Source organism: Cyprinus carpio, chromosome A23 (genome assembly GCF_018340385.1).
Source record: "Cyprinus carpio isolate SPL01 chromosome A23, ASM1834038v1, whole genome shotgun sequence".
Classification (NCBI taxonomy): domain Eukaryota; kingdom Metazoa; phylum Chordata; class Actinopteri; order Cypriniformes; family Cyprinidae; genus Cyprinus; species Cyprinus carpio.
The window spans coordinates 10,459,176-10,480,523 of NC_056594.1; the positions used below are offsets into that span (position 1 = coordinate 10,459,176).

Genomic DNA, 21,348 nt, shown 5'->3' on the forward strand with positions numbered 1-21,348 from the left:
TGCATTTATTTGATAAAAAGCAGTAATATTTTGAAATGTTATAAGAGTTTAAACTTTTTTTATATTTAACTATAATTTAAAATTAAATGTATTCCTGTGATGCAAAACTGAATTTTCAGCATCATTACTTCAGTCTTCAGTGTCACATGATCTTCCATATATTGTTCTAATCTGCTGATTTGCTGCTCAAGAAACATTTCTTATTATTATCAATGTTGAAAACAGTTGTGCTGCTTAATATTTTTGTGGAAACTGTAATACATTTTTTTCAAAATAAGTTCAAAATAAAGGAACAGCATTTATTTGAAATAGAAATCTTTTGTAACATTATAAATGGCTTTACTGTGTCTTTTGATCAGTTTAATGCATGCTTGCTGGTTAAAAGTATTAATTTGTTGTCATTTCAGCATTATCTCAGTACAGTGGAGATCCACGGACAGAGTGGCATCTTCATAACTTCACCTCTAGAGAGCCGCTCCTGGAGGCCATCAGGAACTTCAGATACAAGGGAGGCAACACTTTCACAGGTAACTGTAGATATCACACCCTGTATATTTCTTAACAACCTGGGATTAATAAATATTCTGAAAAGGAAGGTGCAGTCTTTAATTTCTGATTGGATGAGCCACATGCAGATAAATGCACCCCTGTGAATGCATATTGTCTAATAATGTACATTGCTTGGCAACCTTAAAGATGAGCATTTACCTGTAATTTATCAGTCTAAATATACCTACCTATTTTAGTTATTGGACTGATACTGATAACATTAACAAGCTACATTTACAGGCCAGAACCAGTATAACCAATGTCATGCATTCTTTAAAATCTATTGAACATTTATGTTTTTTATCATATTGTTATGGTCACCATTTATAAGCAATTAGTCTTACCATGGTAAAGAGGGTTTTAGGTAGTTCCAACACATCTTGTTCCCTGTAAATTAACTAATAATAAAGTTACTAAACACACAGCATCTTGTGGCTTATTGTTTTTTGTTACCTAATAATCTGCATCTTATTGACTGCACACATCAAGGTAATCCAGCAGTGATGATAGAATGCTTATATGAAACCAATATGCGAGTTTATCTGCAAATTTGAACATCTTCCCTGTTAATTTTTAACATTATAACGTCATTATTTCAGGTCAGGCTCTCATACATGCTCTTGAAACCAATCTGAAGGAGGATGTGGGGGCACGACCCAATACCCCACAGTTCTTGCTGCTGCTGACTGATGGGAAATCTCAGGATGATGCCATAGCTGCAGCCAACAGGCTGAAGAATGCCGGCGTAGAGATCATTGCTATAGGTGAGTGCCTCTTTTAACAAATTACACATTATAATGAATTTCAGTGATGCTTTGTGAAGATGAATGCTGTTTGTTAATGAATACGCTACAGTTAAATATTTTGGGGTCGGTAAGATCTTTAAAAAGGAAGGTGCAGTCTATAATTTCTGATCTGATGAGCCACATTCAGAGTCGTTGGACAATGCAGATAAAATGCACCCCATGTGATGCATATTGTCTAATAAATGTCCATTGCTTGGCAACCTTAAGATGAGTATTTACCTGTAATTTATCAGTCTAAATATACCTACCTATTTTAGTTATTGGACTGATACTGATAACATTAACAAGCTACATTTACAGGCCAGAACCAGTATAACCAATGTCATGCATTCTTTAAAATCTATTGAACATTTATGTTTTTTATCATATTGTTATGGTCACCATTTATAAGCAATTAGTCTTACCATGGTAAAGAGGGTTTTAGGTAGTCTGATTTGCATTATATCCAACACATCTTGTTCCCTGTAAAGTTACTAAACACACAGCATCTTGTGGCTTATTGTTTTTTGTTACCTAATAATCTGCATCTTATTGACTGCACACATCAAGGTAATCCAGCAGTGATGATAGGGATGCTTATATGGAAACCAATATGAGAGTTTATCTGCAAATTTTGCACATCTTCCCTGTATTTTTTAACATTATAATGTCTTATTTCAGGTCAGGCTCTCATACATGCTCTTGAAACCAATCTGAAGGAGGATGTGGGGGCACGACCCAATACCCCACAGTTCTTGTTGCTGCTGACTGATGGGAAATCTCAGGATGATGCCATGCTGCAGCCAACGGGCTGAAGAATGCCGGGGTAGAGATCATTGCTCATAGGTGAGTGCCTCTTTTTTAACAAATTACACATTATAATGAATTTCAGTGATGCTTTGTGAAGATGAATGCTGTTTGTTAATTAATACACAACAAAAAAATATATTTTGGGGTCGGTAAGATCTTTTTTTATGTTTTTGAAAAAAAGACTCTTTTGCTCACCTAGGCTGTATTTCTTGGATCAAAAATATAGTCAAATGATCCTTCAGAAATAATTTTAGAATGCTGTTTTTGTGCTCAAGAAACTTTTCTTATTATTATCAATGTGGAGAACAGTTGTGCTGCTTAATGTTTTTGTGGAAACCCTGATTTTTATCAAGATTCTTTTATTAATTATTTAGGGAATTTGGGGCATAATGGTTAGAGAGTCAGATTTGTATTAACCTGAAGATCACAGGTTTGTTTCTCACTACTCACTGCTCCTAATCTGAGTGCACTAACTTGGATGGAATAAATGCAGCGTACAAATTCTGATTATGGGCTACAATGCTTGGCCTTCACTTCACATTGAATATAAAGTTCAAGAGAACAGCATTTATTTGAAATATAAGTCTTTTATAACATTAGAAATGTCTTTGTCAATTTTGTTTTTAACAATTCAATGCATCTTTGCTGAATACAAGTGTTAACTTCTTTAAAAAAAAAACTTACTTATGAATTACTTATGATTTGTATTCTTTTGAATGGTAGTATAAATACTGTATATGCTAATGCATATTTAAAACGACCTTTGCTATAATTATGTGTATATTAACATATATAGTTTATTTTTTTTCTTTCTCACTCATGTTCAGGTGTAAAAAATGCAGATGAGGCAGAGTTGAGGCAGGTGGCGTCTGAACCGCTGGAGCTAAATGTGTATAATGTGAATGATTTTCCTCTACTCAGTAAACTGGTGGGAAGACTAGCACGCATCCTCTGTGGCAAGATTGAAGACCGTATTAAAACGAAGAGTAGGTCAATCACACACAGATTAGCCTTCATTATATTGATCTAACAGGTTTCTACTACATACTCCCATTAAAACAAAACGGTATGTGTCTTTTGCGAGAAGGAATGGAGCGTCCCACTCAGGACCCAGTTCTGTCCTATCCCAGCCCAACTGATCTGCAGTACGTAGGACTAGGGTCGAGAGAGGTGCGCCTGCGTTGGACCGTCCCCAGCAAAAGACCTCAGCAGTACAGAGTGGTGTACCACACAGCTGAAGGACAGAGTCTAAAAGAGGTGAGACAAGCGTTAAAGAGACACCCATACTCAAATAATAAGTTAGTCTGTTAGACTAAGGCTGCATCTGAAATGGCATACTCTCTGAGTAAGTACTTAATCTGAATAAGTATACATTGCGGGCATACATTGTATGTATACATAGGTTTACATTGTAAAAAAAAGTTTGTTATATAGCACGAACGTGTCAGTTTGAATTAATGTACTACATAATTTACTACAGTTGCATCACTTCACAGCCATTCACAACTTCTCTCCCGTGGCCTCGTGGGAGAGTAAGTGTCCACTTGATGCACACTTTAGAATCTCACTAGAAATAATAACTTTTTCCAATTTTTTTATGCAAACTGTGAGTTCGGACATATTCTTTTCACATACTGTTTTTCACCTTCTATATAGTAGGGAAGTATGCCATTTCAGATGCTGTCTAAAAGTTATATCTCAGCCATTAGTACATGCTGGAGACTGGTATCCTGTAAAAATGCTAAAAGATGGAATTTCTTGTATCAGATCGCTGTGGTTTACTTTTGAGCACCAGGAACTGATGCTAAGTTGGTTTCTTGGTGCCACCTACAGGACGTTTTCTATGCTGTAATTAATTCAGAAGACAAATTTTGTGTGATTTATCTCAGATGGTGGTGAATGGAACAGACTCCACAGCTCTGCTGACAGGACTGTCCTCACAGACACAGTACCACCTGTCCATCTTTCCTGTCTATGAGAACAATGTGGGCTCTGCTCTGAGAGGCACCTTCACCACATGTGAGTTCCAGCATTCAAAATGCTCTTTCATAACATTTCCTGATTTATAGTTAAAAGTCCCAAGGCCACACTGAAAATATGGGATTCAAAACATGGAAGCAGAAGGTTTAAGGATTTTGCAATTTAAAAACAAATATTATGACAAAAATTGAACTAGAAATATTTCAAATTCTGCAGAATTTCTTGGTCACTAATCAAATAAGCACATTTCTGACACTGATCATGTGACTCTTTGTACATTCGATCAGATGTTCTTCTTCCATTGAAGCTCAATATGCTCTTATTATTCTCAAATCATTCTGGAGAGCATGATCATCAGATTTCTCACAAACTTGTGGAGTTCTCCTCTTTAGCTTGCTTTTCTCCTCCTCTCTAGCTGGCCTCATAATCTAGTTATCTAAAAAAAAAATAGAATTGTTTTTTTGTAAGTTGGTTTGGATAAAACTGTCATAAATGATGATAATGTAATTTGGTCTCAGAGTTTTAGACCCCACTGCATATCATATTAAATGTTTTTCCTCATTAAAGTACCATTGGCGATACCTGAGGCTCTAGAGGTCAGCGCTTCCTCTCCTAACAGTCTGCGGGTGCGCTGGCAGCTGGCTGCAGGAGCCACACAGTACATGGCCTTATACTCAGCACTCAATGATGGAGAGCCTGATGATGCCAAAGAGGTGAGTCTGGGATCATGTGACATCTCACCATGTGGCACAGTGTTTCTAATTATGCTACAATGGTGTGATGCTGTTCCTGTGCTCTTGTCTCTTGTTCCAGGTTAAGTTTGGACCTGCTCAAACTGATGTGGAGTTGGTGGATCTGATGCCGTCCACAGATTATTCAGTGACACTTTATGCTCTGTATGATGAGGAACCCAGTGACCCAATCACAGCCATCGGCACCACCTGTAAATACAGATTCATTATCAGCACTTTCATAGAAACAGATCGCATTCTATACAGAGGTCTGTGCATGAGAAGCAGCCATCAAAGCCACAAATCTTCTTAATGGGATAGTTCTCACAAAATTGAAAAATTCTGCTCTTTGAAAAAATTTACATCTCATTCCACATCTGTATCACTTTTGTCTCTGGAATGTAAAAGAAGCTATTCTGTTTTTTGTCTATACCGAGTCAACAGACACCAAATCTGTTTGACTACCAAAGTTTTTTATAATCTCTTCCTTTGTGTTTTGCAAAAGAAAAAAAGTCGAGTAAATGTTAACAGAAGTTTCATTTTTGGGTAAACTATATCTTTAATAATGTCATAAAAGAAGGAAGGAGAGACAAACTGCAGATAGACTTAATTTCTACCATTAAGCACCATAAATTAGATCAGAAAAACAGATGGCTGCTTCTCATGTTTAAAATAACAACCTAAAGTGACGTGTAACCAAGTGGTCACTCATACTCAGAATTTCACTCTGCATTTCACCAATCCAAGTGCACACACATACAGCAGTGAGTAGTGAACACACACACACAGTGAACACACACCTGGAGCAGTGGGCATTTTTGCTGCATTGCCCAGGGAGCAATTGGGTGTATTGTGGGTGCAAGAGAGCGCTGTTCATTCACTTCCCCCACCTACATTTCCTGCCGGTACTGATAACTGAACCCATGATCTTCCTCTTTGTTCCTCAAAGATAAATATAAAATGAAACTTGAATGGAAACTGTCAACCAGTATGTGGTGGTAAGATGTCTACACCAACTGTTTTTTGCTCTGGACACACATGCTACAGCTCTTTTGAAATAAGGACTTGGGTGAACCCTTTTGTGTCTGACATAAAAGAATCATTGAATCATTCTGGATCAATTCACTAAAATGAACTGTAACTGATTCATAATGCAGTAATAACAAAATAGCATTTTTTAATTTTCAAACTCCCATGCTCAGCTCTTGACCCTGTCATACACCCTCTAACCCAGAAGTTGCGTTTCTTGCCACACCAAATCAAATTGAGTCCCATGCAGACCTCTTTCTCTATGTTTTTTGCTCATTCCATCTGTTCTCTCTCTCATCTGTCTGTTTTTTCCAGTCCCATTGCCGTCTCCTCTCAGTTTACAGTTTCCCATGGTCAGTCACAGCACTCTGAAGGTCACGTGGATCCCTGGAGCTGTCGATGTTCCTGCACACCGCATCATCTACAGCACCAATCACGGCAGTGACGTCAAGCAGGTTAGCAGATCCCAGAAGTCACTTGTCACATTTTACTTGACTTGAGAAATAAATACTTTTATTTACGGTACGCAGTACTGGCACCAAAATATTATACTCTATAGCAAAATCACATTTTCGTGTTTACTACCACCACTTCTGACATGTTGCCTGTACTGTACAGGCACTTCTTTTTTCCACTTTAAGCACTGAATGACTCATTAAAAAGATCATAAAGTTTCAAACATTTCCATTTTAAATAAAAGCTAATCTTTTGAATGTCCTATTAATCAAAGAATTCTGAAAAAAAGGGAAAAAAAATCAAAACAGCAAAAAAAATTTGAACATTTATGATAATAATAAATGCACCAAATCAGCATATTTGAATGATTTCTGAAGGATCATGTTTCAAGACTGTAATGTAGAAAGCAGCTCAGCTTTGCACCACATAAATAAATTACATTTTAAAATAGATTCAAATAGAAAGCAGCTGTTTTTAAATTGTAATTAAAAAAAAAAAAAAAAATTTCAATCATAAAAAAGAAAAATACATCATAATAAAAAACAACATACAAAATCCAAAAAAAAAAAAAAATAACTTACCAACTCCAAACCTTTGAGCAGTATTGTATGTCTATTTTATTCTCTCTGATTCTCAGGTGGAGGTCAACGGTGTGAACACAGTGTTGCTGCAGAATCTGTCTTCCCTCTCCAGGTATCTGGTGTCAGTGCAGTCTCTCTACGAAAAGGGCCTGTCCACTCCTATCACAGCCAATGTCACTACCTGTAAGTTACACACATTTTTTTATGTTTTATTTTGTTGCTCCAATTTGGAGGATGTTGTTGATATGCTCTTTGATCTTCTAGTAAGGGTCCCAGCTCCCTCCGATCTGAGAGTCACTAACTTCTCTGGCAGTGACATAACAGTGCGATGGGAAGCTGCAGCAAGTGACGTGGTCTCCTATCTCATTAAATGGATCTCTCTCAGTGAAGGAGACCTCAGACAGGTTAGCTCCAACTCTATCACTTCCTGTGTTATGTCTGTGCAGTCAATACTGATTGAAATAGCTACATAAATACTATAACCTATATAGTAAGGTAATGATAAGTGGTAATTCATGTACATATTGCAGTTGACAGTAGATGGGGAGAGTGAGGGGGCAATCTTGGAAGAGGTTGAGGAAGATAAGGAATATCAGATTTCACTCTCTGCATTATATGCCGATGGTGCTCAGAGTGAGGCTGTGGCCATACGATACAGCACCTGTGAGTATATATACTTATACACATGTGATACCTTTGACTACAACATGTGAATAACTGTCACATTTTTTGTGCTGCTTTAGTATCTGGAGGTGGTCCGAGCAGTTTATCCATTTCAGAGGAGACAGCAGTCAGTATGCTGGTCACCTGGGTTCACCCCAACGCCCATGTGCTGCAGTACCTTGTGTCGTACACTCCACTTAATGGGGATGTGAGGGAAAACACAGTGAGTGCTTTTAGAAGAGTGAAACCTCTTATTTTGTATTGCCTGTGTGTATTTGAATTGTCTTATCTCCATCTATGTGCCCTATAGATTCTATTTTTAGGGACCAGAGACTTGGGTACTTGTGGCAACCACTCATAACCATTTAAAAAAAGGCTTTTAAAACCACTCAGGCCACTTTAGCAAATGCACTGCAATAGCTTGACAACTACCTACAACACCTGAAGATTGTGGCATTGACATGTGAATGGGCAAACACCAGACATATTTTCTCCAGACAACGTAAAGAAACATATAATAACTGAAATAAAAACATAACTGGAAAAAACAACAACTTTAAATTTCAAAACATTTTAGTCACTCTCAAATTAATAAAATAATAATGACCTCAAAATCAAAGTTGATCACTCAGTCTTGATGTTGATAACACTATATGGCCCTGAGAAATTTAAAACTGTTATATGTTCATTTATTATTATATTATAATATTGATATCACACCATATGATATTGATATCATACCATTCAAAAGTTTTAGATTTTTTTTAAAGAAAAGGGATGCTTTAAACTGATCAAAAGTGACAATAAGGATATAGTCATAATTATATTACAAACAAACAAATGCTGTTCTTTTGAACCTTCTGTTGATCAAAGAATCCTGAAAATGTATTGCAGTTTTCACAAAAATATTAGACATCACAACTGTTTTCAACACTGATAACACGTCATGGACGTCCACTTAGACTTATGATCTCCTATACTCACATAAGTATGACTCACATACTTCTAAGTATGACCTGAACCATTTAAGGACCATCCCAGAAAGCCCAAGCCAGTTTTCCAGTCTCTCTAGAAGTATGTTATGATCGACAGTGTCAAACGCAGCACTGAGATCAAGTAGTACGAGCACTGATATTTTGCCAGAATCAGAATTTAAGCGAATGGCATTTATTATCTTTGAGCGCTGTCTCTGTGCTGTGCTGTGATGTGGTCGAGGTGAGGTGTAATGTTGTCATGTTGGTTAAATAGGTGTCATTGCCAGGCAGTGAGAAGCGCGTCCTGCTGCAGAATCTGCTGCCTGACACTCGTTACAGTGTGCTGGTGACTGCTGAGTACCGCAACAGAGAGGGCGGCAGCGCCTCAGCCCAGGGGAAGACCAGTGAGTCTCACACACACACATCAATTCAGTAGCGCTAGTATTACAGTGTGTGCTGACCAAGTATATACTTTCCACTTGACACTGCACTGCCAGACTGTGTCTTGTATTTAATCTCCTCTCTCTGCACAACTAGCTAGCCTGCGGGTGAGCAGTGTGAGTGTGGTGCGGTCTGACCACTCCAGTATATGTGTGTCCTGGAGGCCCGTACCAGCTGTCAGTGGTTATCGCATAGTCATCCAGGCTCTCAGAGGTACCAGCTCTGAAATAAAGAATCATTAAATGTTTTTTGGAAAAGTTCTGAACAGTTTGTTTTGGGACATTTATTTCTCTCTCTCTCTCTCTCTCTCTCTCTCTCTCTCTCTCTCTCTCTTTATGTTTGTTCTCAGATAAACAGACTAAGGAAGGCATAGTAGATGCTGCTAGCAGCAGCCACTGTTTCTCTGAGCTGCAGCCTGAAACTGTCTACCGCGTCAGTGTGCACTCCCGTTTGGGAACAGTAGAGAGCACTGCGGTCACTATCCTTCACCCTACAGGTCAGAATTCTGTTGGAGACATACTTCAGCCTAAAAAAATATCTGATGTTATGATTTGCTCAATTAATAGCATTTAATTCTTTCATAAAGCAACTGCTCCAGTGAGAATTCAGGTTCCTCCTCGACTGCATCCCGTACAAAGAGAAGGTAAGAGTTGCAACAGTTAAGGCCTGTTCACACCAAACACAAATATTTCCATGAATATTCAGTGTGACCAAGATTTTGAAACAATGCATACTTTTTCATCTATTCATACCAAATAAATTAAATTGACAACAGAACAAAGCTGTTTTTCTTTGGTGAGTGAATCGATTCTTCATTCAGCAATGTAAACATAAATGAATTCGCTTTGCTTTTCCACTTCACTACTGGTGTGAACAGGCCTTTATGCTGTTTGTGGTAAAACAAGCTTTCTTCAAACATAACATGGTGACTTTCTTTTTCTTCTCAGTGTGTCCTGAGACAACAATCAGAAATCATGTGGTTAAAGGTATGGTCATATTTACATTTTACATGTATGCATTTGGCAGATGTTTTATCTAAAATTACTTAAATGGAATTTTGGGTGTACATATGTTCAATTCATGCATTCCCTTTAAAGTTTAATGACCTTTGCATATGTCAGACATTAGCAGACATTGTATCAGACATTGGCATGCTCTACTTTTGAGCAAAGTTTTGCAGAGCGACAACCAAGATTATAGCCTACTACTTTTCTAAAAGAGCAACATGGTGCCACTGCAGGGCTCAACAGCAAGAATGTTCTGTTTGCCCAGTCAGGCCAATACTTCATAATTTCACAGGTGCCTAACACACACACAAAAAATATATATATTGAAGAATTAATTGTTTGATGATATATTTTATTTATATATATTTTATTTCTTATTTTAATACATTTATAATTTAATATTTTAATAAAAAAAACAATTGAGGAAGAACCTTGAGGAACACCTTTTTCAACAATCGAGTAATCAGACTTTAAGGTTATTAAAGGCATTTCATTAAATTAAATTCATAAACTCTTTCATATACTGACCCAGAGTTAATAGTTATTTTGAGCCCTGTACTGTGTAAAAAAAAAAAAAAAACACTTAAATTTGTGTGTGTGTGTTTACTAGGCTTCGACATGATGGAAGCATTCGGTCTAACTCAGAGAGCTCACTCTACTGTTGAGGGTGTGGCAGCTGAACCTTTCATCTTCAGCACTTTGCCCAGTTACACCATCTACAGAGACGTACAGCTGACCCAGAGCACAAGGTGAGAAACACAAAACACACACATGCTCAGTTACACCCTTCATTCAGTGCTCACACCCTGTTTGTCTTTGTCAGCTTTATCCACCCGGCTGGCTTTTCTCCTGAACACACCATCAGCATGGCCTTCAGGCTCTTGCAGGATTCACCCAGGGAGCCCTTCGCCCTCTGGCAGCTCACGGACAATGACTTCCAGCCCAAGATGGGGGTGGTGCTAGACCGTGAGTGCCTGGACATTTCTGTAGATAAAATTGTAGAATGGCTTCAATTCAGTAGCAGGACTATTAAATTGTAAATCCCAAGTTCATTAGATCCTTATTCTCTGTTCTGGCATTTAGCTGAGAAGAAGGTTCTGCTGTATTTCAGTCTGGACTATAGAGGAGAGATACAAGAACTGACCTTTGACCAGCCACAAGTCCACTCAGTTTTCTATGGCAGCTTTCATAAGGTTTGTGTGAAAGTTTTTTTTTTTTTTTTTTTTTTGGTTACTGTCGATCAGTCAGAAAAACTTTACAGAATGTCCCATAGGAATGAACTGGAGATTTCCAACAATGATAGTTATTATTTGTACGAATCAGCCATTTCACTTTAAAAATGTAACTTAAAATCATAATGTAGCTGAGCACTTCTCAACATCAACTAAAAAAAGAAAAACCTAATTTGAAAGTTTACATTAATTTTTTAGATTTTATAGATTTTCTTTCAGTGTACTTTGGAGAATATCCATAAAATTGTTTTAAACTGTCCAAACACACAGATCTTCTAGCAACAGATAGCAACAGTTTCTAGGAAAGGACTGGTCAGTAATGTTTTACAACAGCGCTTATCAAAAAATCATTTGAGTACTTTGAGTGAGTAAAGACAAGAACTACAACATTTAAACTGCCACTGATTCTTCTCATCTCTAACTGATTGGCAGATCCATTTGTCCGTCAGTCAGGTAAGTGTATCTCTGTTTGTAGACTGCCAGCGGGTTAGTGAGAGGCCTGCACGCCCCCTGGGAACTTTGCCCACTGATGGTTTTGAGATGTTGGGCAAACTAATGAAGACACGTGGACCTAACAGCGGATCTGCGGCTGTGAGTCTCACTTCATGACCAGAAACATACTGTAAACAGTAATGCATATACTGTACACATATTAAGGCCATGCATATTGTGTTTCCTCTAGTTTCAGCTGCTGTCCTTTGAGATTGTGTGCAACACTACTTGGGTATCAGAAGACAACTGCTGTGATCTTCCCTCACAGGTACATGATCAGTCTAGGATGAATTACATGTAGTGCAGGATGTCTTAAAGCTGCTTCTGTATTTTAAGTGTCACTCTCTGTTCTCTAGAGAGATGAGGAGAGCTGTCCTGCCCCTGCTTATGCATGCACCTGCACCACCGATGTCCCAGGAGCACCTGGAGACACTGGGCCACCTGTGAGACTACAGTGCTGCATTTTTAAAATGACACAAACATTAGGAAGCTTGTGAAATCAATTTAGTAGTTGTTGGAATAATCAGCATTATGATAATTATTGTTGTAATGATATGCTTGTATTCAGGGGAGACCTGGCCCTCGTGGGGAAAAGGGAGAAAAAGGAGAGGGGGGACAAAAGGTAAGGAAACTTGCATGCAAAGTTGGGTTTGTTGACCAAAAATTTAAAATGGAAACCCCAAAAAACAATAACACATTAAAAAAGATAAATATTTCCCAAAATTTAAAATTTATTCTTGTAATGGCAAAGCTAAAATTTCAGCAGCCATTACTCCAGTCTTCAGTATCACATGATCCTTGAGAAATCTTTCTTAAATGTTGATTTGCTGCTCAAGAAACAATCATTCTTATTATTAATGTTCAAAAAAGTCATGTTGCTTAATATTTTTGTGGAAACCATTATACATTTTTTTTTCAGGATTCTTTAATGACAAGAATGTTCAAAATGTCTTTACTCTCACTTTTGTTTCTGTTTCTGTCCCTTTTCTACATTTCTCCAGGGAGAGGTGGGTCCACCTGGTAAATCGGGCCCTGAGGGTGGCTTTGGCGCTCTTGGACCCTCTGGTCCTCGGGGAATAACTGTAATGGGCAAAGTGGTATGCCTACACTTGTTCTACAGAAAAGATGTAATGTATATTAGCATTTGGAACAGATTTAAACCCTCTTCCTTTGTCTTAATAGGCCCACCAGGAGCAAGAGGGGAAAAGGGAGATATTGGAAGACCTGGGAGCCAGGTGAGCTTCAAAATCCATCTTATATGCCATGGTTGTAGCTGATAGTAGTGATTTTTTTTCCTCTGGAATATCTCACATTTTCTTCACTTTGTGTTGATAGGGTTTACCAGGAAAACCTGAACAAAAAATTAAAGATCCTAAAGACAAGTCCCAAAGCAATTTCTCTGAATTTTTGGTGGTAGTTGTCCTATGCGTGTTTGAAATATTCAGTCTTTCATTGATCTTACTGTTAATAAATTGCCCACAGGGCACCAGAGGAATGGAGGGTAACATCGGTAGCCCAGGAATCCCAGGACCAAGAGTAAGACAGCCTTACTTATAAGCATTCAAGGAGTATCTCATACTGTACATGCTTTCACTGTACTCTTTTTTTTTTTTTTTTTACATTTCTGTGTCTACAATTTGTAGGGTTTCCAGGGTATGCCTGGTCATCCAGGGCCACTGGGAGAGAGAGGGCCATTAGGTCCTGTAGGGCCCACAGTGAGTAGAATTGTGCTGTATTACCCTTTGTGTCTTTCATGCATACATTCCAGCCAAGATAGATGTCCAGAAAGCATTTGATATATTTGAAAAAAGTTGGATAGAAATTGGCTAAGATGTTCCAGATTTCTTTTCTCTCTCTTTCATAGGGTCTTCCTGGAAGTAAGGGTGAGAGAGGAGAGAAGGTGGGTTACAAAATGACAACTTTGCTACATGCAAACCTTAAAATAAATTTTGTTTGTTTTAATAGTTCTTCTGTTTATTAGGGTGAGCCACATTCTCTTGCCATGATTTACCAGCTTGTTACACAGGCCTGCGAAAAACTTGTGCACAGTAAGTAGTATATTAACTACATCCATCTCAAAGAAGAAACCCTGAATGCAGAATTTAAAAGCATCTTTAATGGGAATCTTGGCCTGAGTAACTGCATATCAGTTATAATAAACTGTCCTAGATGAAGTCCTGAAGTTGGATGCTTTTCTGAACGAGATTAATCGAAAGCCAGTGCCCATCCAGGAACCAGTAGCACCACCAGGAGAGCCTGGGATACCAGGGGGAAGGGGGCCACCTGGATCCCGAGGCCCTCAGGGTCGACAAGGAAGCAGAGGAGAGTCTGGGAAACCAGGGTACCCTGGTGAGCAGGGTAAGCCTTGACACTTTCATTTCTTTGAAGATGCAGTCTGCCAGCCAAACACCACATCTGATGGTTGCCATTAGACATTAGTTTTTATTGAAAATCTGTATTACATGTTTTTAACTTATAGGACGCAGAGGGATGCCTGGTGAGAAGGGCTCTCCAGGAGCAAATGTGGTGGGACCACAAGGAATAAAAGGTTTTGCAGGTATTGAAACATTTGTAATTTTTAAAGGGGTCTTCATTATTTATATTATCAAGACTGCATCTCCAAATCAATTAGATGCAGACTGCATCTCCAAATCAATTTTCATCGGTATTTTTGTCTTGTTTTCAAATAAATATCTAAAAAACTATTTTGAAACAAGATTTACCATTTATTTGATCAGAGAATACAACAAAAACTAATATGTAACTGTGATAAAAAAAAAAACATTTTTTTTTTCAGTATTCTGTGATGAATAGAAAGTTCATAGTTCAGAACTCTTTACTGTCACTTTTGATCAATTTAATGCATTCTTTCTGAATAAAAGTATTAACTTCTTTAAAAAATCTTACTGACCTCAAACTTTTGAGCAGTAGTGTACATCTTCACTGGCACATCACTGGCATATGGTTTTTATTTGTCTTCTATATATTTCTTCTAAAAATCCAAATCAATTTTCATCTATCTTTCAAAGGCTTCTTAAATTGTCAAAAATAACAATCCTCTAGATGCAGACTGCATCTCCAAATCAATTTTCATCTATCTTTCAAAGGCTTTTGAAATGGTCAATCATTACCTTCCTCTCGATAAATTGTCTTCCATTGGTTTAACTAGGAATCCTCTTCTTTGGTTTTTAATGCTTACTTGCATTATAGGTGTCAGTATGTTGTATTCCAAGGTTTAAAGTCTGATTACTTGATTGTTGAAAAAGGTGTTCCTCAAGGTTCTACTCTGGCTACACTACTTTTTTCTATCTTTATTAATGATTTATCTCAAATATGTTTAAAACTGACACTGTTATTTACACCACTAATTCATTTTTTTATCCATATTAAAATCAGATTGTAAAGAGTTCTGGATTTGCAACAGATCAGAATTAGTGGTATAAATAACAGTGTCATATTTACACCACTAATTATGATCTGTTGCAAATCCAGAACTCTTTACAATCTGATTTTAATTTGGTTTAAAAATGGTTTCACAACAATATGCATATGTTGATTAAGAAGAAGTCTTGCTATATGTTATTTGGTACACATTGGTGCCGTTCCTTTTCTTTTGATTTGAATATTACTTTTGATGATGGTTTATCTCTTGAGGCTGTTGATTCATTTAAATATCTTGGTTTTTGGATTGACTCTAAACTTACTTTAAAGCCTCATATTGATTATATTGTTAACAGAACATATGGTTGTTTGTGTTTACTTTATCGTTCAGTTAATTGTTTTACATGTCAAGTTAGGAAAATAATTATTTCTCAGGTTATATTACCTCTTATTGATTATGCCGATATAGTTTATCAAAATGCCTCTGATACTTATTTGAAGCCTCTTAATGTGGTCAAAGTCCCTTTAAGGCAAGTCATATCACTCGGCGGCCATCTTTGAAATGCATCTCGAGCGTCCAAGTGCAACTCTCAAATCTCTTTGAATGGGGAAACATCAAATTCCACAAAACTTTTAACTAGGCTTGCAATTAAAGTTCATATTTGAAATCACCAAATAAATCTGATAACAACTGTGTCATAAATTTTGCTCAAATAACGTTATAAAAAGCTTATTATTCAAGCTAGATCAGCCAGTGCGCATGCGCAGTCCTGAGCGCACGTCTCAGAAGAACGCTGACTGTTTCTTTAGCAACCGGGACACTTCTAATGGCAGCTGCAGTGATGTGCTGACTTTACCGATTAGCGATTGGCTCCTTCATTCAGAAGGCGGGGCTTCCTGCGATTGAGCGGCCATATTGAGCATTGCATTTTTCCACATACAAATCTTCTAACTCACTTATAACCAGAATTAAAGTAACTTGTGTATGCTTTTTTAGTGAAGCCGGATGTAGATCTTTTCAATATAATCTGCTATCTTATTTGTTCCCAGAATTAAAGTAACTTGTGTATGCTTGTAGGTTTTCTTATGGTGATTTTGTTTATGTATGACATTTTAAAGTAACTTGTGTATGCTTGTAGGTTTTCTTATGGTGATTTTGTTTATGTATGACATTGATTGTTGAGTAATCCTGCTGTGGGTGTAGGGGATTGGTTGAGCATGTCTTCTAGTTTGTGTATGTGTTGTGTACATGTTTTGTAAGGTTGTTTATTTTGTAATATTTTGTTTTTTTTGTTTCTGGACTCCCTTGAAAATGAGATGTCACATCTCAAGGGGCTATCCTTTCAATAAATTCAAATTAGTGATTTGTTAAGTGTTAATTGCACCACTTTTTATTTCTACTTCACAGGACCTCCAGGTGAAACTAAAATAGGGGAACCAGGTCCCAAAGGTGAGGATGGTAAAGCAGGACCTCCAGGTATTCCAGGAGCTTCAGGTCAGCAAGGAGAAATGGGACCCCCTGGAACATGTGACAGCAGTGGATGTTATCAAGGACCCCCGGCTGCAGGTAAAGAATTGTGTCAGTGTGACCACCATAAAAACACTGTCCAAGTCCATGTCTGACCTATGGGTAAAATTACCGTTTATATCATTTTTCAGAGGATCCATACCTTGGATACCAGCCTTGAGTTGAGAAGTTACTGTTTTACTTCAGTACTGCCAGAACAATCTCTCTGCCCAGACTTCGTAGAAAGACACTGTGTGACTTAATGGACAGTTTCTGCCAGACACTGACCTTGAATGAGCCTGCTGATGGACTCTTTTGACTATATTTTCTCCTCGTGGTAGCTGATCTCAGCTCATTGCTTCCATTCTAAAATCACGAAAGCACTGATCATCCTTGACCGGGGTCTTTCACCCAGTATTCAACCTGATCTACTGCTACGAGACTACAGTAGATTCATGTGCAGAACATTTTGTGCAGCACAGAGGAAATCACAACACACTCAGACTCTATTTAACAGAGACATTTACAGAGATATTTTGGTATCAAGACAAGGAACTTGTGTGTTACAGAACAACAGCTAAAATCCGCACTAAGAATGTTTCTAATATTTTACTTTAAGTATTTTATTGTATTTAATGCACTGTATGTGTTTTAAATGTATATTGTTGAAGGCATATTACTTCCAATGTTATTGTTTTTTGACCAAGAGTTTTGTTTAAAAATTTGAAATAAGCAATGTTTTGCAAGAGCAATACATGTTAATATGAAATACACTGTGATATTATATTAATTGTCTTTTTACATATGCAGAAGGGCTGTCCATAGTATTTTATAGGATTATAGTAAGTGAACTGGTCTTTTGTTTTTGTGTTAATACATGTAAATGTGTATGAAATGAAACTGTTAAAGATTAAAAAAAAAAGAAAAAGTTGACTCACCTGAGATCCGTCATGCTGCATCAATGAAATGATTGCTAGTCACATTCACTAAAAAACAAAATGAAATGATGTATAAAAAAAAATCACTGCTGTTTACAAAAATGCCATTTTCACAAGCATATTTTCTTTATTTAATTACAGCCGTGAAATCACTCATAACATGTGGCATCATTTTCATCAATCTTACAAAAGGAAACATCTTTTGATGTAATGTAGTTTCAGATGCCTTACTGGACCTATTAAATCAACAACACAATCTGAGTATTTCATGGGGAAACCTTTTATTTCAATGTAAATGGCATGTCAGTGCAATGAATACAGTTTTTTCGTCATTATAATTGTCACAAACTGCAAAGAAATTATTTTTCCATCATCATTATTATTATTTTTACTGGGTGTGCCCATTATAGGGTTAATTACTATTGTAATGTTGGAGTCTCAAGACTTTATCCCAATGTGCAGTGTTCTTCCCTGCAAATTGAAGCGATTAAATCTAAGGTTGTGTGACTAAATTGTATTAGGCTGCTACTGTACAAGTGTCCAAAACAACTGTTGGATTGTCTCAGTATTTGAACTGGTGTAATATGTGCTCCGGAACCAGAGGATGGAGCTAGTGATTTCAACGGACAACTGATGTAAACAGCCGGAGACGCCGACATGGCGAGCAGGAGAGGTACTGCGAAGACCCGGGTGCAGTCTGACAAATATTCTGTTCTGCTGCCAACCTACAACGAGAGAGAAAATCTCCCATTGATTGTGTGGTTGCTGGTGAAGTACATTTGAGACAGGTAAGTTCGTACAATATTTAAAGCCACCGATTAAGAAAAAAAACAAGGATAAAGAAAACATGACTGACAGCTTGTCGAAGGAAATCACAAAATCTGGCATCTCTCTTCTTTTTTTAGCTTCTGAGACCGCGAGAAAAAAAACTGGGATTAGGTAAATTGGCTCATATTTTCTAATACTTCTAAGATAGCTATAGAAATAGCTTGAGTGACCTTCATGTCGTTCCAGGAACGGCTTACATACACGGCATTCAGCACGCGTCAGGAAACTTCATTATCATTATGGATGCAGATCTCTCACATCATCCACGGCCATGGAAATACTCTAAACAATAAGTTATTCATGGTGCCCACGGCCATGGAAATACTGGAAATAATTGTATATATTTCTTTTGGAGGAGTACAACATGCTAACAAGCCTTATTGATATTGAGAATCATTATTGTGAGTCGGTTCTTTTCAGTGAATTTATGGAAGCTCATTTCTGCCACATAAGAAAAAAAAATCTTGTTTTGGTAAACCATAATTATTATGAGATAAAGTCAATTATATGAAGTCAAAATTGTGAAAAGTTGTCTTAATTATGAGAAAAAAAAGTATTGATCATAAGATACTAAGTCATTATGAGATAAAGTATAAGATACTAAGCCATAATTATGACAAAATTTAGATTTTTATCTCGTAATTAATTTTTTTGTTGTTGTTATCCTAATCTCAACTCTTTTTTTTGGCCTTCCATAGAATCAAAGCAGTTCTGAAAAGTATTCTTAACAATTGCTAAGCGAAATAGTAAATTAATTTTAGGAACCACTGGAAATGTCATAGAAATCAATTTGTTAAAGTGTTGGATAGCTTCAGGCTTGTTTACTCAAAAGTATCAGAATTTAAAATGAATCATTTGTTCCTGCTTTCACTAAGTGAAAAGCCTTCATGAGCATTTGGGTACATTAAGTGTTGTTTTTTCTTCCTCACAGCCAAAGTTTATCCCACAGTTCATTGAGTAAGTCATTTTCTTTCAATTACCTTATGCCTCTACTGTTAAAATACTTTTTTTTTTTTTATCTGCTCATTGTTATTGTGTAGTGTAGTTTTAATATAATAGCATTATCATGTGCACTTGAATTGCAGACACTTTCATGGATTTTTTCTATTTGTCCAGAAAACAGAAAGAGGGTGGATATGACCTGGTGTCTGGCACAAGGTACAGAGGAGACGGTGGTGTTTATGGATGGGATCTGCGCTGAAAACTTATCAGGTATGTGCCTGGAAACTTAAGCTGACTACAGGAACTACATTTTATATTAATATCCAACTATATTAGAAACTTGAGACTGTTATCTATTACTGCCATATATACATTTCACTTGGATGTTATAATTTGCACTGAGTAAATACAGATAGATAAAACAAAAACTGTGTCCATCTTAATTTCAGGCTGCAAAGCAACAAAATGTGATTATTTTAAAGGGGGATGATTCTTTTCTACACCCACTGTATCAATAACATATCGATTTTCATGTATAATTCATTACTGATGCACAAGATTACTTTTTTAGAATGATTGTTTCCTTTTAGTCGAGGTGCAAACTTTATCAAACAAGTGCTGCTCAGACCAGGAGCATCTGATCTCACGGGGAGTTTTAGGTAAGGGCATGTTAATAAATTAATCATTGTTCTTTTTATAAACATAGTTTTTTTTTAATATTACAATATTGTATTGCTGTCTCCTATCATGTGGTCTACGTTGCAGGCTCTATAAGACAGAGGTTCTTAAAAAACTAGTAGAGCAATGTGTGTCAAAAGGCTATGTGTTCCAGTTGGAGATGATTGTCCATGCTAGACAACTGGGTTATACTGTTGGAGAGGTCATTCCACATTTCTTATAAATCTGGTTATTCTTCAAACAAATAAAATATATTTAAGATAATGCATTTACATAATAGGACTGTAACTTATTATACTGTATTATACTGAACTGTATTAAATTTAATACATGCATTCATTTATACTTTTTTTTATTATTATTAAATCTATTAAAAGTAGCAGGCTGTATTATTTTATGTTTATCTGAAAGTGGTCTTGTCTGTCTATTACGCAGGTTCCTATATCATTTGTGGACCGTGTTTATGGGGAGTCCAAATTGGGTGGAAATGAAATTGTCTCCTTCCTGAAAGGATTGCTCACTCTTTTTGCCACTATGTGACCTTTGACCTCATTTGGTTATGTTTAGTTTTGTGATATATGTTTAGTGCTTATCACTGCAGTGGAACTGAAATTCATGCTTTCCAAGTAACAAGTTCATTACGATGAGTTATTTGTCCCATATCAGGCTACAGTAAAGTAATGTTTGGATTGCTTGGATTTACCACTTTCCATGTTCCAGTTAATTTGGTCAATTACTAGACTATATTCTGAAATGTATATTAAAATGTAAAAAAAAAAAATCTACATTTTAATAAAAAGGACCAAATTTAGATATTTTTTTTTAACACTATTAAATAAAGAAAGGTTCCAAAAGGCTGTTTTTGCAGCCATGGCATAGAAGAACCATTCTTGGTTCCCCATAGAACCTTTCAGTGAATAGAACCATTAATGCCAATAAAAATAACTTTATTTTTAAGAGTGTGTCGTCATATAAACTGCATTTTCAAGGCTATAATCTTAAAAATAAAGGTTCTTTATTGGCATTGATGGTTCTATGAATAACCTTTAACATCTATGGACACTTTTCATTCCACAAAAAGTTCCTTATGGTTCTTTTGTAGCCTTTGTTTTTTTTAAATGTTCTTCACACTAAGAAAAACTGGAACTGTTAACTCTTAAGAACTGTTTCTTGAAAGGTTCTTTGGGCAACCCAAAATTGTTCTTCCATGACAGTAGCTATGTTTCCATCACCCTGTTTAATGTGCATTTTGTAGTATTGCATCAGAAACTAGTGAAGGAAACGCCAAATATCTGAAAAAAATTCCTTATTTTGCAAAACCGTTTTTACGCTCACTTGAGGTGG

At 36.7% G+C, this 21,348-nt stretch overlaps 2 protein-coding genes across 2 annotated transcripts in view; both read left to right on the plus strand.

The window, feature by feature from the left end:
* The window catches only part of LOC109103592 (collagen alpha-1(XX) chain-like), a 28,268-nt gene extending 10,473 nt beyond the window's left edge, over positions 1-17,795 (plus strand). Inside the window, exons 8-42 of the mRNA XM_042713039.1 lie at positions 408-527; positions 1,149-1,313; positions 2,972-3,130; positions 3,232-3,401; positions 4,034-4,163; positions 4,692-4,837; positions 4,938-5,067; positions 6,200-6,339; positions 6,978-7,104; positions 7,186-7,325; positions 7,452-7,584; positions 7,665-7,807; positions 8,833-8,962; positions 9,096-9,212; positions 9,349-9,495; positions 9,586-9,642; positions 9,947-9,985; positions 10,617-10,755; positions 10,830-10,972; positions 11,090-11,199; positions 11,671-11,829; positions 11,921-11,998; positions 12,087-12,173; positions 12,299-12,352; positions 12,732-12,825; positions 12,910-12,965; positions 13,066-13,099; positions 13,193-13,266; positions 13,374-13,445; positions 13,595-13,630; positions 13,712-13,778; positions 13,900-14,088; positions 14,210-14,287; positions 16,520-16,678; positions 16,771-17,795. Coding sequence (XP_042568973.1) covers positions 408-527; positions 1,149-1,313; positions 2,972-3,130; positions 3,232-3,401; positions 4,034-4,163; positions 4,692-4,837; positions 4,938-5,067; positions 6,200-6,339; positions 6,978-7,104; positions 7,186-7,325; positions 7,452-7,584; positions 7,665-7,807; positions 8,833-8,962; positions 9,096-9,212; positions 9,349-9,495; positions 9,586-9,642; positions 9,947-9,985; positions 10,617-10,755; positions 10,830-10,972; positions 11,090-11,199; positions 11,671-11,829; positions 11,921-11,998; positions 12,087-12,173; positions 12,299-12,352; positions 12,732-12,825; positions 12,910-12,965; positions 13,066-13,099; positions 13,193-13,266; positions 13,374-13,445; positions 13,595-13,630; positions 13,712-13,778; positions 13,900-14,088; positions 14,210-14,287; positions 16,520-16,678; positions 16,771-16,799 — 3,851 coding nt within the window. The 3' untranslated portion in view covers positions 16,800-17,795. The remainder of the gene's footprint in view (positions 1-407; positions 528-1,148; positions 1,314-2,971; positions 3,131-3,231; positions 3,402-4,033; positions 4,164-4,691; positions 4,838-4,937; positions 5,068-6,199; positions 6,340-6,977; positions 7,105-7,185; positions 7,326-7,451; positions 7,585-7,664; positions 7,808-8,832; positions 8,963-9,095; positions 9,213-9,348; positions 9,496-9,585; positions 9,643-9,946; positions 9,986-10,616; positions 10,756-10,829; positions 10,973-11,089; positions 11,200-11,670; positions 11,830-11,920; positions 11,999-12,086; positions 12,174-12,298; positions 12,353-12,731; positions 12,826-12,909; positions 12,966-13,065; positions 13,100-13,192; positions 13,267-13,373; positions 13,446-13,594; positions 13,631-13,711; positions 13,779-13,899; positions 14,089-14,209; positions 14,288-16,519; positions 16,679-16,770) is intronic.
* A 596-nt stretch (positions 17,796-18,391) lies between these two features.
* On the plus strand, positions 18,392-21,004 carry LOC109073599 (dolichol-phosphate mannosyltransferase subunit 1-like). Its single transcript, XM_042713040.1, is given in 7 exon segments — positions 18,392-18,495; positions 18,571-18,647; positions 19,316-19,341; positions 19,501-19,596; positions 19,917-19,985; positions 20,092-20,206; positions 20,440-21,004. Coding segments are annotated over 6 exon segments (435 nt in total). The 5' UTR covers positions 18,392-18,495; positions 18,571-18,623; the 3' UTR covers positions 20,545-21,004.
* The last annotated feature ends 344 nt before the right edge of the window (positions 21,005-21,348 follow it).